The sequence below is a fragment of the Sarcophilus harrisii genome, chromosome 2 (genome assembly GCF_902635505.1).
Source record: "Sarcophilus harrisii chromosome 2, mSarHar1.11, whole genome shotgun sequence".
Taxonomy (NCBI): Eukaryota; Metazoa; Chordata; class Mammalia; order Dasyuromorphia; family Dasyuridae; genus Sarcophilus; species Sarcophilus harrisii.
Genome location: NC_045427.1, coordinates 106,943,052 through 106,959,679, shown reverse-complemented (window position 1 = coordinate 106,959,679; position 16,628 = coordinate 106,943,052). Strand labels below are relative to the sequence as shown.

The 16,628-nt window shown below is 33.6% G+C and overlaps 1 protein-coding gene and 1 long non-coding RNA gene across 8 annotated transcripts in view; one reads left to right on the top strand and one right to left on the bottom strand.

Moving 5' to 3' along the window:
* The window catches only part of WDPCP (WD repeat containing planar cell polarity effector), a 363,046-nt gene that overhangs the window by 176,432 nt on the left and 169,986 nt on the right, over window positions 1-16,628 (top strand). For all 6 annotated transcript variants that reach the window (XM_031950554.1, XM_023494917.2, XM_031950549.1 and 3 more), the window contains one exon: window positions 6,422-7,031. In XM_031950554.1, the coding sequence (XP_031806414.1) occupies window positions 6,422-7,031 (610 nt within the window). The remainder of the gene's footprint in view (window positions 1-6,421; window positions 7,032-16,628) is intronic.
* LOC116421379 overlaps window positions 1-16,628 on the bottom strand; it is a 130,256-nt gene that overhangs the window by 26,450 nt on the left and 87,178 nt on the right. The window lies entirely within an intron of this gene.

The window sequence follows — 16,628 nt, the reverse complement described above, 5'->3', positions numbered from 1 at the left end:
CTTACTCCCCACCCCCTCCCCCAGATGGCAGGATGACCAGTAGATGTTAAGTACATTAAAATATAAATTAGATACACAATAAGTATACATGACCAAAATGTTATTTTGCTGTACAAAAAGAATCAGACTCTGAAATATTGTACAATTAGCTTGTGATGGAAATCAAAAATGTACCACCATGCATTTTTAATGTACTATAGAATTTGTTCAACAATGTCTTAAGTTAGGATAGAGGTAGTGCAGATGGACAATGAGTTTGATTCAACCTTAAAAAGGAGGAAAAGACTGAGTGGGCTAAATTGCTTGGGGAAATAAGAAGCTTATTTACTAACTCCAAGCTCTTCATGAAAGCACAGGTCCTTCTTTTATTGACATTTCAGCAGAATTTCTACATCCCAAGAGCTTTGCATAGTTCCTGGAATATAGCAGGAACTTAATAAATACTGGTCATTGATTCACTGATTGTTAAATGGCAACAATGCATGGAATGCCACTGATTCTGAAAAATCAAAAATGAGTATCACACCAACAATGGAAAGATGCATGGTGAATACGAGCAAGCTACAATATATAATCAATGGGCAACTCTAAAAAAGAACAGTTATGAAGGATTTATACCATTAGAAGAAAAGATGGACTGGCATGAGTGAAAGATAATAGGTAGACAGCCAAATTATTTTACTGGTGTACTCAGGATGTTGGGATTAATCAAGAAAAGCCTCTGGTATTTTAGGAAGATCTCCTCTGTGGCAATCTTTTGGGAGAACATTAACAAGACTTGTCCAGAATGGCCAGTCATGGATAGCCTGTTCTCTGTATCTTCAAAGGAAACTCCCAAATTAATGACAGCATAGATACATTTGAGTATTAGATTATTAATTTAATATCCTAAAGATTATCACTTACTAATTCGTACCCCAGGCGACTGGTATTTTTGTTTGTGATAACATTTTTTGTTGAAACTTTTTATTTTCAAAACATTTTTCATGATTGATCCTTGCAAAACGTTGGTTTCCAATTTCCTCCCTTCCCTCCATCCCCTCTCCTAGATCTCAAGTAATCCAATATATGTTAAACATGATAAAATATATGTAAATCCAATAGAGGCATACGTACTTATACAATTATCTTGCTGTACAAGAAGAATCAGATCAAAAAGGAAAAAAATGAGAAAAAATAAAATTCAAACAAACAACAACAAAAGAAGTGAAAATGCTATGTTGTGATCCACACTCAGTTCCCACAGTCCTCTTTCTGGGTGTAGGTTGTTCTCATCATCACAAGATTATTGGAACTGGCCTGAATCATACTTGAGAAGAAGTACATCTATCAGAATTGATCATTGTATAATCTTACTGTTACCACATACAATGAAATCCTGGTTCTGTTCATTTCATTTAGCAAATGATAATTTTTTCAGGTTTTCTCATTTATATAATTTGTAATGAAATAATATTAAGATTCTTCTTGTTCGTGAATTCTACATTCCCATGTCTTGATCTTATTCATGATTTGCCATTATCTATTTGAAAGATGTGTTAATGATTAATTTGATATTAAACATTTCTCTTTTCTCATATTCTTTCCCATAAACAAATTGGTTAAATTGGCAACATCCATTAGTTTCTGGGCTTGGAAAATAATTTGGAATCTTGGTTCTTTCTAGGGATGTGAATATGAGGTATGCTCTTAGTTTATAATACAGTGCTTCCTTGATTAAGAACTACAACAATCTCCCAAGTGGTCTGCTTGCTTTAAGTCTCTAGTCAATGCAAATACTGTTGCTAAATTCCAGCATGAGTGTTATCCTCCAAGATGAAAAATAACCTTTTTAGCTTTTTTTTTTAAGCTTTTTTCTTTTTAGCTTTTAAAACCCTTCACAGCCTGTCCCCAACCTATTCATCCAGCCTTCCTGAGTATTACTATTCAGACAAACAGGTCTTGCTATTTCTCACATTCCTTCTGTCATTTTTGTGTCTTTGCATGGCTGTCTTATATGAGTAAAATGTATTCCCTCATTCCTTCTGCCTCCTAGAGAGCCTCTGTTCCTTTTACTTAGCTTATACATTATCTTCTTCATAAGCTTTTCATGAGTCTCTCAACTGTTATTGCCCCTCCATCCCAATTTCTCTTTCATTTAACTATTTTGTATATATTTGTATTTATTCAGTCTGTGTTCATACTGTATGTTTTTATTTGTATTTTTCTTCCCTCACTCCCATTAGAATGTCAACCCAGGGAGCAGGGATTGTTTTACCCTTTCTACTTGTTTCTCTTGTGCCTGGCACAATTAGGCATTTAATAAATACTTGTTGATTGATAGCCTAGAAATAGAACTCCTTTTTAGGAAGTCAGATGTTATTTTCATTAACTTTTAATTTGTTTTCATTCAACACATATTTACTGAATGCCTGTTATATCAAAGCTAGTTCCTATGAAGTTAACCAAGATTGTACTGTGAAGGTATTTGTAATCTATTAATGAAAATATGAGAAGTGCAACAAAAGTTATTATGCAAGAAGGGTCTAAATTTCATAAGAAAAGTAGAAAGCATTTATAGAAATTCAGAGAACAGAGTGATCACTTTTGCCTTAAGGACCAATTAAGACTTCAGAGAAGAAGTGGTATTTGGATTTCCTTTTTTTAATGGATCCATTTGATTTGTTAAAATAAGGGAGAAAAGGGGCATTCTGATCAGAGGCAAAAACAACTACCTCATACTTATCATCTGGAAAAAAATGGAAGAAAGAAAATGGCAATTGTATACATTAAGGGAAAGTAATGTTGGTGGAACAGTGCATTTCAAGAAAGCAATTTTTGAACTGTAATTAAAATGGTTCCAAACTTATGGCATATCCCTTGATTTGATGATAGTACTACTACTAGGCCTTTACCCTCAAAGGAAACAAAAAAGAGTAAAATAACCCATATGAACAAAAATATCTATAGGACCTCTTTTTGTAATGGCAAATGTTGGAAAACTAAGAGGGGAGTCATCAATTAGGAAATGTTGGAACAAATCAAGGTGTATAAATGTAATGGGATTTTATTATACCATAAAAAATGATGTAAGGGAATATTTCAGAGGAACCTAGATAGATTTTTTTTGAACTAATGCAGAATGAAATGAGCAAAAGCAGAACAATTTATTTAGTAACAATGACTTTTTTAAAAAAGAAAAACAACTTTGAAAAACTTTAAAATTCTGATAAATATAATGACCAACCATGATTCCAAAGGACATAATAAAACATGTTATTCACCTTCTGAGAGAGAGGTGATGAAATCAAAGTGCAGAATAACAAACACATTTCTAGAATGTGTCTCAGAATGTATGCCCAATGTGGGGAGTTTGTTTCATATAATTCTGCATATCAAATTAGAGTTGTATTTGTTTTTTACTTTGTAGAAGGAGAACTAATGATGGGGCTCCAAAAATGAAAAAAAAAAGTCAATAGAAAATACTGTGAAAAAAGACAGCTTTGGAAGTGACATATTGAATATATTAGAAAACATTTAATATTGTTCATAAAACACTGGTGGTTTCATATATGGTCCTTTCCCCCTATTCTTTTTTGTATATGGAAATGCTCGTCTTATTGGGGGTTAAGTTCATATTTTTAAAAATATTTTATTTTTTTCAATTACATGTCAAAAATATTTTTACATTTGTTTCTTTTTTTGTTTTGAATTCCAAATTCTATCTTTCCTTCCTTCCCATTCCCCCCTTCCCAGACAATAAGAAGTCCAGTTTTAGTTATCAATGTACAATCATGTACAAGAACATTTCCATATTAGACATTTTGTACAAGAAGACAAGATAGTAGGAGAAGAAGAGGAAGAGGAAGAAGGATGGGGGGAGATGGAGGGAAGGAAAAAGGGAGAAAGTGAGAAAGGGTATATTTCATTGTGTTGCCTTTGGAATTGTCTTAAATCATTGTATTGCTGAGTCTATAGAGCTAAATCATTCATAGGTTTTCATTGTATAGCACTGTTGTTACTGTGTACAAGGTTCTCCTGGTTCCGCTCATTTCATTTTGCCTGATTGTCATTTCTTATAACACAATAATATTCTATCACAATCATGTACTATAATTTAGAAAAGCTATACCATTTTAAAAATATGAAAGAAAACCTCAATAAAAAGAAAGTTGATACTTCCCATTCTACTTTTGAAAAATACTTACTATTGGGATGGTTTTCCTATATTGAGCCTCCCTATAATTTCCCATCCATTTAGCATAGGCTATGCAAAGCAAGTGTAATTCATCTTCCACATGAGTGGAACCTTTCATATTATTTTGACCTATGATTATGAATTTTCTGATTAAGATGTCTGTCATTGGGATACATCCATTTCAAGAATAGAGATATTTTTGTGCCTACCTTTACTATTTACTTTTGAGTTTTGTTCAGTCATGTTTGTGTATGTGTGTAGATACACATACATGTGGATGTATATATAATATATATAATGTATATGCATATATGCTTATATGTGATTAAAATTATCATCCAACATTATTAGAATTTTTACTGAAAGGCAGTTTGGAATAGAGGAAAAAGCTATTGGACCTCATCTTAAGAAACACAAGCTCAAATCCATCCCAAATTTAGCTAGCCATGTGACTTGACTAGATCCCTGGGCTTTAGTTCCCTTCTCTGAAAAATTGGAATAATACTATTTGCATTGTCTACTTTACAGGATTATTGGGAGGAAGGTATATTACAAACCTTAAGTGCCAGAAATATACAAATTATTATTTATTATCTACCTGACATGGTTATTGTAGTAAAAGTACATCAATCTCAAAATGCTATATCAATGTGAATTACTATCACATTCTTCTTTTATTATAGTTTTTGTCCTTTTTTTTTTGAGGATGATTAGTATTGATGCTACTAATACTTTAAATTAGTGCTATTTACAGAGTATTTCAAATTATTGTCTTTGATCCTTACTAAACTATGAAATAAGCAGTGAAAAGTTCTTCCCCCCTGCCCCTCCCACGAAGAAGCAGACACTAAGAGGAATTAAATCATTTCTGAAGGTTGTAATGTGGCCGATTCAGTCTAAATCTGCAACCTGGGTCATGTAACTTTAAGTCCAGTGCTCTTTTATTTCTGTCATGCTAACTAGTTTCCTCCTTTTGTTACTAAAAGTATTTAAAAGTAAGAAAGTATTTTTAAAAAATTTCCTGTGTCACCAATATCATCAGCTTACAACAATCAGTAGGTCTTAACTTATTTTTTCTTGAGTTTAAAACAAATGAATTATTATAACCGATGACTAGCGTAGAGTCTTTGCCTCAGAGCATTGATATCCAAAATGGCAAGCTTCCTTTCTGAGAAATAGGGAGTCTGGGAAATGACGGCAAATCATCTCATTGAGAGCTTCATGCTTTGTGGTCCTCCACCATCCCTTTTTTTTTTCTTGACTAGACATATTTTATGATTCTTTTCTAGAGTCATACTACCATGAAACTGGTTTTTCCTAGGGAAACACATCCTTCCCTAAGACCCAGATGGGTATGGGTAGGTCTCTGGGGAAGGAAGGAGTCAAAATGTAAGCCTCATGAAAGTGGGGACTATTTTTTTTGGTCTTTGTAATACTTAATACATAATAGACACCTAATAACTTTGTTGATTGATTGTTTGCTAATTGATTGATGGACAATCCATCTTCTAGCATCCTAAAGCCACTACCACCCTTTCCTATCCCTTTTAATTGTCCACCATCCTCTATCTTCTTAAACTCTTCTCTTTACCCACTGCCACCACGACTGTCATCACCAGTCCCCAGAAGAAAAAATGTCACCAAAGCTTTATAGCTTCACATTTCCATTGCCCAGAGAATAATGTTCTAAACAAAATGATTTCTTCCCTACTTATCTCAAATAATCATTAATATTTACATTCATTTGTTTGATAGTAAGTATGATTTGGGGGGCAATGTGGTACAGTGGAAAAAACAATAGCACTTGACTCTGAAGACCTGACTTCAAATCCACCTCTGAAGCTTATTATCTATAGGTCTTCAGTCAAATTATTTAACCTCTCTATGTCTTTCTTTTTCCTAAAAACAAATAGCATTGGAAGTTTGGGTGTTATTTCTATTACTTTTACCTAAAATAATTGAATCGTATTCAGGCTATTTAGTTATGTCTGCATGTAGTACATAGATATTTGTCAAGATCTTTTTATTTTATATTTTTCTTACACTCTCCCAAAAAGTTTAAAGCAATATTTTAATGATAAATTTTATTTCCGATACTATTCTATTTCTATGTTTAAATTTTGTGTTGCTTAGTGGGAAAGGAATGGTTTCTAATAAGATGCTAACACACTAGTTAATATACAACACATTATGCAATGAAAGAAGAAAATAAATGTTTATCTGAATATACTTTTTTTCATACAGGTTCTGAGTTTCATCCGTACAGAATGGAATCCACTTGATGCTAGCTTTAGCACTAATCAGCCTTATCAGGTGCACACAGTAGAGCATTCCATCAGTGTAGACAAAGAACCTATGGCTGACAGCTGCATTTATGAGTGTGTTCGAAACAAAATCCACTGTGTAACAGTCACCAGAATACCACTACGATCAAAGGCCATCAGCTGCTGCAGGAATGTTGCTGAAGACAAACTAATTCTAGGCTGTGAGGATTCTTCAGTCATTCTCTATGAAGCCCACCGAACAGTGACTCTGTTGGCTCAGGCTGAAATTTTGCCTACATTCATTAGTTGCCACCCAGGTGGGGCTATCCTATTGGTTGGAAGTACCCAGGGGGATTTGCAGATTTTTGACATAGCATTATCACCTATTAAAGTACAACTTTTGGCAGAAGACTGCTCACCAAAGAAAATCCTGCAACTTAGTAAACATTTTGATGTCTCCAGTGGCCTCATTCAAATGCAGTGGACAGCTTCTCAATTTGTTCCTCAGACTCCTAACAGTATTGACATTCATGATCTTCTATTCCTTAAGTTTGACAGAGGGCCACTGGGTGTACTTCTCTTTAAACTAGGTGAGTAAAATAAAAGGATAAAGTGTGAATTTAAAAGTGTTTCTATTACTGATGTTAGAATTAAAGGCATAAAACTATTCCCATAATACATTTACTTTTTGATCAGATCAGTCTAAGCTTTATCTTTTATATATGTGGTTTCATTATCAACATTATTTCATAAATATTCCAACAGGAACTTCAGACATTTATCACAGAAAATTACATTGATTTGTATATTTCCATGATCAGAATTTCTGAATGTTCAAAAATGAAATTAATAGTTTTCAACAAAGCATCTCAATAAAAAATGACTTGAATTTTTAAAAAAATTACCTCAATTTCCAAAAAATATATTCTTACTAAGAATGCTTTGATATTTTGATGGATCTATGACCTTATAAATATGAGTTTTTCATCCATTTATAGAGATTGTTTTCATCACGTATGATTCTTTGCATATCCTCTCAGAAATACTCAACATATTGGAAACCCTTTGCTAGATCATTTAACATTTAAACAACAACAATAACAAGGACTGATATTTATGTAGTGATTTACAACTTACAAAGCATTTTCCATAAATTTTCTCATTTGATTTTCACAAAAAACTTAATGAAATAGATAAGATAGGTAAATCATCCTCATTTTGCAGATGAGAAAATTGAGGCTCAAAGAAAAATAAGTTACTTATATCAGACTGCTGGTGTTCTAGCAAGGATTTGAATTTGTTTCCTCTAAATCAAAACTCTTTTTCATAGATCTTGATGAGACCTTAGATACCTGATGGTCTGTTTTCTTTAAAAAGAAAAGATAATAGGTTCAGAAAAGTTAGACAATTTATCTAAGATTATGAAGTCAACATTTAGAGTCAGACCTCGACTTCTAATTCAGCATTATGGTGGTTCTTGTCAAATGTCAATGCTGAAGAATCCATAATAAAACTCAAAATGAAAAATATAGATAAACATAAGAAAAAGGAATATGCGTTTATATAGTAAATACTATGTGCCAGCACTGTGCTAAGCACTTTTACAAAGATTATCTCATTCAATCTTGGCAAAAATCCTGTAAGCTGGACGTTATAATTTTTATTCCCATTTTATAATTGAGGAACCTAAGACAAATTGCTCAGGATCATATGACTAGCTTGTGTCTGAGGCTACATTTAAACTTGGGTTATCCGCTCCAAGGCCCAGCACTTTATCCACTGAACCACTTAGCTGTTCCCTAATTTCTCTTTTAAATGCATAAATGGGTTTGATTGTACATATTATGGCCAGTAAACAGAAAATAGAAACAAAGCACATTTTTAAATGCTGAAAAACTTAGCTCCTATTTTTGCAAATAGATTTGTGAATCTATCTCATTGATTAAAACATTGCCAATTCACACAAAAATATAAAACTTCCTAGGAGATAGGGACTTAAGCAATATGGCAATTATTTTTAGCTCCTGAAATTAACTTAATTTAATTCATATGATTTTATTAACCTAAAATAATAATAGTAGCTAACATTTACATATTACTTTAAGACTTGATGAGTGCTTTACCTATAGCATCTTATTGAGCTAAAAGATAATTATCTATTAGTGAATAGATTTACTATATCTTAGTTGGAATACTATGTTTCCAAATAATAGAAATGTACCTGAATATACTCAAAAGGTCATTATTATCCAAGAAGAATGTTGAAAGGCTTTAAAAAGATGTGTACACTGTCAATTATTGTAAGATAAATAATCCAACCCCACTTTGTCCAACAACAGGTTTTACAATTGTATATCTCCACATTCAACACTAGAGTGGATGTTTGCTGTTTTGCATGTTGTCTGTTTAAAAAAATACACCCTCTAAATTACCCAGTTAACTATTAAGCAGAAGATTCCCTGCCCAGTATACCTAGTTTTTCTTTAGTTCTCCCTTGTGGGACTACTCACAGCAGTTTTCCAGAAAGCCCAGCTTTCCCTGCCTATCTCTAGCACATTTATGTTCTTACTAAAGCAAACAAGCTCTCAGTGCAGGGATTTAGAGGCCTTCCTGCTAATTGCCGGCTTGTAGACTTAATTGGACTATCTCCCTGGGCACTATTCCTAAATCAATTAGGCAATGAGTTGGCTGTCACCTCTTTTTCCCAAGAAGGTCTCTTGAAAGCCTAACATCCAAGAAAAACCAGGCCTCCCAGATGGGAAGACGGTGACCTCTCCACTTGAAATATATCATTTTAAATTTCTTTTCATAGTGTTAAAAATTTTGTAGGCTGGGGAAATGTTCCTATCTTGCAGCATCTTTTAAAGGTCAAATTATGCAGTCCTGCATTGATAATTATCTTTCTCTTTTGCCAGTTTTTATGCATTAATGAGGTTAATATCTACTGTACTATGATTAGTCATTTTTTCTTTCTCTGAATAGTAAATGCATCAGATGTAACAGCTAACATCTTTTTTTTTTCCACAAAAAAGTTACACTGAAATAAAACTAAAGATAACTTGTATTAGGATCTGCTCTAGTAGTAACTATAAACAAACTTGCTTTTCTTGTACTAACCTATTTCTAAATCTGGGCATTCATATGGATTTTTCATGTATAAATTAATTCATTGCAAACATAAACAGGTAGTTGCATGTACACTTTACTCAAGGCATATTTATGAGGTTGGGGTGTTTTTTTTTCAGGTGTTCGTTGTGCAAACCTTTGGAAAATTTGACATTAAAGGTGTGGCCTATAACTTACCTATGATTGACCGAATTTAAAAGGAAAATTTTTTTCAGTTATTAATATAGTAGAGCCAGGTTCTAATTAAATCAGGACTTTGATTTTAAACCTCATAGGTGAATTTATTTCACTACAGAGGAAAATTCAGGTTCATTACTATAGATCACTACTCTTCAAACTGACCAGACATCTCACATTTGCTGAGGAACAAATGTGAATGATACCTCATTAAAAAAAAAATCTATCATTGCATTTGGGGAAAAAAAGTAACCAAAGAGTATGTGTTATTCACAAAGAAACAGCAGTGTTGTCTTCATGTATAAAGCATATTCTTTGAATGTTTAACCTAATTAAACTTTCAGACTATCTTCACCTAACAATTAAAACTATCTTTATCATTGAATCATAATATGTTAAAATTAGAAGCCCTTCAGAGGTCATCTTGTCCAATTCAAAGATGAATTAGGAACCCACTTTCTAGCAAAGCTTTGGTCACATTTATACCTTACTTAAAGACTTTCAAAGATGGGTCACCAGTCCCAAGATGATGACACATTTTACGTTGTACAGCACTAATCATTAAGAACTTTTCCCACTCTCTCTTTCTCCTCTTACCTTTAGAAATCCTGAAAGCTTGATTTCTCTTCCATATAACAATCTGTGACACACTTTCAGATAACTATACCATCTCCTCTTAATCTTCATGTAAACATTCTGCGTTTCTTTATCCCCATATGACTTGTATTTGAATCTCCTCACCCACCGATCAGCCTCCTCATTATGTTATCTAAAGCCCAGCTTCTTAAACTATGGCTCTTGATCTCTTATGGGTATCATAATATGAATGTGGGGGTCATAAAATGTGATTTATTATCATTAAATATTTGATTTGTATACCTACATACCCAGGGTTACATAAAAATTTCTCAGGCAAAAAGGGATCCCAAGTAGAAAAAATTTAAGTTGCCCTAATCTAAAGTACATATGACTGGATAAAACTTGATTTTACTGATTCATCCCAAATCCCCAGAATGTATATATGTTAGTGATCTATAGTTCCATCTTCTCAGCTGCTATTACATTTTGGCGCAGTTAGTGCTGGTTCTTGGCTGCTTGTCCTTCATTCAATGAACAAAAAATCACATTGTATCACAAAACCACATTTAGTTCTGTCTTCAAAACACTACATAATAGCAAATACATTCATGCATCTAATATGCATAAACAATCTAAAATGCATAAACAATTAGATGCATGAATTGAAGCAAATTTTTATAATAATTTTACTATAGTTTCTATCTGTATTTAATATACTTTAAATACAAACAAATATTATAGCTTTACTTTGAAATTTAAAAAATCATCCTCACTTTTTCTTTGCCTTATGAATAAAAATAAATGTGCACTCTGTAAATAGCTGAAACTTGGTCCTTCAAAGTATTCTTAAATTCTGGATCTTATAAAGACACTATGCTAGGTTCTAAGATACAAAGATGCAATATATTATATTCCACCCACTAAGAAATTTAGAATCAACTGGAGAGAAAGAACTGGGGCACAAATAAATATGAGGGGATGAATGATGTAGAATGAAGGACAAAATGCTATGAATTTGAGGATAATTTGAAGATAAGCTTGCTCAGTGGGAGTGGGGAGAAACTTCATGGAGAAGGTAGCAAATGACCTGGACATTGAAGAACATAATAGCTACAACAGATTGCATGAGGAGGGCATTCTAGGCATTGGAGGTCTTTGTAAATGCCTGAAAGAGGAAGAGTATAAGACAAATCAAGGAGCAGCTAATTCATTGATTTTTCTCTATCAAAGTATTAATTGGTGGTATCATTGCTAGAGAGGATATGTACATATATTTTAACAAAATTAGGGTCACCTTGAGTCACATGGATTCCAATAAGTTTGAAATTAAAAGGGAGAGATCCTTACAAGAATTTGTATTTATGCTGAATTATAGGTATATGAGATAGCCACAGAATATCAGCATCTAACATATAATAATATATATATGTTATACAAATATAAAATATATATATATATATATATATGATATAAGATTCTACCTTGAAGTCAACCACAATGGACAATCTATCTAAACCTATCTCTTAAAAACCACTCCTCAGTCAAATCCTCCTCATTCCCATGATTCTAAACTCCTGGTGGTCATCATTCTAGCCCCGTTCCCTGTATACCAGTTCCTGATTGCTTATTTCTCTCTTTCAATCTTTACCACAATATTTCATGTTAAAGCTATCCCTCTCCCCACATTGTGCTCTCTTGATCTTGCCATTATTCACTAATGCAGCAATTCCATATTCATGTATCCTGAAATTCCCTAATCTTGACCCTTCACTTCTTTCCTAGACTGTCACCCCCACATTAGCTATACTCTCCTCTTTTGTTTATTTTTATCCAAGTTCAACTCAACATTGCTGTGTTGAGTGGCAGATTTCTGGGTCTGGAATCAGGAATATCTGAGTTTAAATCTATTCCCGAACATTTGCTATGTGGTCCTAGACAAGTCATTCAACTTATGATTGCTTCAGTTTCCTCTACTATAAAATGGTGATTAATAATCGCACCTACCTCCCAGGATTATTGTGAGGCTCAAATGAGATATTATTTGTAAAAAGCACATAGCAGACCTGTGTAAAAGCTTATTTCTTTCCCATTGGCTCCCTTACATTTACTATATAATCCATCTTGCCATACCAATATCCAACCTTGATCACTTCTACCATGTTCTGCCTTTGCTCCTACAGTGTGTTGCTGAATAAAGATGGAGAAAATAATAAAATCACGTGGACTGAATCTACTCAAAATTTATGTTATATATCTTCTGAGCCCTCAAGTCAATCCTTTTACATCTCTCTAATTTATTCATTCATGAATTCAAATCTGGCCTCAGACATTTACTAGTTGTGTGACTCTGGTCTAGTCATTTATTCCTGTTGCCTCAGTTTCCTCATCTATAAAATGTGCTAGAAAAGGAAATGACAAACCACTCCAGTATCCTTGCCAAGATAATTCCAAATGGGATCACAAAAGAGTCGGACATGACTGAAAGAACTCGACAACAACAACAATAATGTATTCATATGAAGTGCCAGGTTGAATGAATCAAAGCCAGAATTGAGGGTGCCAGGAGAAATATCAACAATTTCAGATATGCAGATGATACCAATCTGATGGCAGAAGGTGAAGAAGAATTAAGAAGCCTCTTGATGAGGGTGAAAGATGAGAGTGTAAAAGCTGGCTTGAAGCTTAATATTAACAAAAAGAAGATCATGGCATCTGTTCCTTTTACTTCCTGGCAAACAGAGGGAGAAGAAATGGAAGCAGTGTCAGATTTTATATTCTTGGGCTCAAAGATCATTGCAGATGGTGACTGCAGTCATGAAATTAAAAGATTTTTTGCTCCTGAGAAAGAAAGCTATGGCAAATCTGAATAGCATACTAAAAAGCAGAGACATCACCTTGCTGACAAAGGTCCATATAGTCAAATCTATATCATTCTAAACGTAATGTTTGGCTGTAAAAGTTGCACTATAAGGAAAATTGAGCACACTTTTGAATTGTGATGCTGAAGAATTTCAGGATTCATGAACATGGAAGTGATGCTGGAGAATTGAGAGTTTTTTGGACAGCAAGTAGATCAATTCAAACAATATTAAAAGAAACTGACTATTCATTGGAAGGACATATACTGAAGCCAAAACTTACATACTTTGGCCACATGAGAAGACAGGACTTATTCATAAAGATTCTAAGGCAGGGCAATTTTGAAAGCAAAAGGAAAAGGTGATAGTAGAAGATGAGATGAATAGATAGTATCATGGAAACAATGAACATGAACCTGGATGGATTTTGAGAGTGGAGGACAGAGGGATATAGTATGTTGTGGTCCTCTGGTCACAAAGAATCAGACATGACTCAATGATTGAATAACAACTAAATTGATTCCCAATCCCACTCAACATAATGACTCTTTCAGACCTTTTCATCTCTCCCCAAACTTCCCAGGTTTCCCCTCTCAGCACCTTCTTAGCTAAGAAGCTTGCTTCATATTTTATTGGGAAAAATAATTAGGCTATTTGCTGAAAGCTATTTCTTTTCCTTTCCTCCTCATTTCATCTCATCCATATACCTTTTGCCACTAATCCTTTCTTTCCACTTATCTCACATAATGAGATACCCTTCTCCTTGCCAGGGCAAACTCCTCTATGCACGCAAGTGATCCCATTCCCATCTCATCTTCCCCAGCAGACTGCTGTTATCATCCCTATTCTCTTACTTATCTTCCATCTCACTGTCTATTGGATGCTTCCCTACAGCTTACAAATACTCCCATGTTCCTTTATCATCAAAAACCCCTCACTTGATCCATACATCCCTACCAGCTATCATCCCATATGCTCCTCTCTTTTTTGGTCAAACTCTTTGAAAATGCTATCTACAATAGGTACCTCCATTTCATTTTCTTTCACTGTCTTCTTAACTAGCTACAATCTGATCTTCCACCTTATCATTTAACTAATGATCTCTTAATTACCAAAATTAATGGGCTTTTCTTAATTTTCATCCTTCTTGGTCTCTATGCCACCTTAATACTATTAATCACTTCCCCCTTGATAATCCCTTCCTTTTAGATTTTCATGAAATATTTTCTTCTTGTTTTCTTCCTATCTATTACTTCTTAACCTACTTACTATATATTCATCCACATTTTGTTAATTGTGAGTGTCTCATGAGGCTCTGTCCTTGGTTCTCTTCTCTTCACTCCTAATACTGTTTAACTTGTTGATGTCATCATCCTATGGATTTTGTTTTCATTTCTGTGTTGATGACTCTCAGATCTACTTATTTATTCTTACCTCTCTATTTACATCTAATCTCATATCTCCAAATGCTAATTGGACATTTCCCGTTGGGTGTCCTATAGACATCTTAAACTCAACATATCAAAAACTGAACTTACTATTGTTTCCTCAGACTCTCCCTTCTTCCTAACTTCCCTATTACTAAGAGCATCACTATTTTTCCTGTCACTCATATTTGCAACCTAGGTATTATCCTTGACTCCTCCCTCTGATTCCCCATATCCAATCTGTTGCCAAACCTGTTGATTTTACCTTCATAACATCTCTTCCATTTGCCCCCTTCTCTCTTTTTGTATAATCACTACTTTGACAGGGATTATTCCTCATCATCTCACATCTAAATTATTACAATAGTCTGTGAGTTAATCTTCCTGCCACAAGTCTCTCTTTATTTCTGTTTATCCTACATTTAGATTGTTAAAATGATATTCCTAAGTTGACCACGACCATGTATCCTCTCTAGACAAAAATATCCTGTGGCTCTGTGTTGCCTCCAAGATCAAATATAAAACCCCCTTTTTAAATGGGGGACAAGGAGTCAGAGTAACTTGCTACAAAGAATTTTCCCATTTACTTTCTTCTTTTTTAAATTTAGCTTCATTGGTTTTGTTTGTGCAAAAACTTTCTAATTTTAGATAATCAAGTGTCCATTTTACCTTCTGTGATCTTTTCTATCACTTGTTTTGTCATAGACTTTTTCCCATCCATTAATCTAACAAGTGATTTTTTCCTTGTTTCTCTAATTTATCCACAATGTCAGACTTTTAAAGTTCATTTTTGCCAATTTGATAAGTGTGAGGCGAAAGCTCAGTGTTATGTGTTTTAATGTTTGTTTATTTTATTAACTATTAGCCATGTATAGCTGTCTCTCATTTAGTTAATAGTTTGTAGTTTTTCTTTGGAGCACTTTCCATGTCTTAAAAAAAAAAAACAACTGTGTTTGCTAATGAGTTTCCTGTGTATCTATATCAGCCTCTTTCAGCCGATCCCTTTTTTCTTCCTTGTTGGCATCATTGCTGTTTGATGTGTTATTTATTGGTGACATGTTTTGCAAATGTTATAAAATATATCTCAGTTGAATGGAAAAAGTGATATGTAAGCAAAATGCCTTGTGAAATTTGAAGAAAAATAGGCCTTTTGGGAAAAGCCCCTGAAGGACTATTATAATAGAAAATGGAAGATCCAAACTAAATGTAAGAAACCTCTTTTATTTGAACCCCATTAGTTCAATTTAGTTCAAGAAATATTTATTAAGTTTGTGCAATGTAAAGAAAATTGTGCTAGTTGCTGAGAATACAGAGACAAAAACAAAAATAGTCCCTACCATTAAAACTTGGGCTTGTTCATTGGCACAATGGATAGAATGCTAGATCTAGAGTCAGGAAGATTCTTTTTCCTAAGTTCAAAGCTGGTAGCTATGACCCTGGCTAAGTCACTTAACCCTGTTTGCCTCAGTTTCCTCATATGTAAAATGAGCTGGAGAAAGAAATGGCAAATCACTCCAATTTCTTTGCCAAGAAAATCCCTATTAAGGTCACAAAGTAAAGTCAAGCATGATTTAAATGACTGAACATCAAATAACTGCAATGTTTAAAAAACCCACCTGTGGCATTTCTTTCATTTTTTATGGTCTTTTGCAAAATACTGATAGCATCTTGATAATCATTACCAGTATTTTTTCCTATAACCTGGAATATATTTTAGGCTTGAGATTATCAAGGATTCTTCAGAGAGTAGATAGAATCATGTCATAATTACTTAGGACAAGTAGTAATTTTGACATGGTTCTATTTTGTGAATAGTCATGTATGTGCCTCTGCTAACACTAGGTTGGCACAGAGTATCTAACTTTGACCAGATGAAACTGTATTTATTTTCTTTTCCTTCATTTAACTAGTTCTCTGTCAACTGAGTAATGGGGATTATAATACAATTACATTTTCAATTGCTTTCTTATGTTGTGTTTATATTCTTTGGTTTTTAAGAATAGATATTACTTCAAGGAAG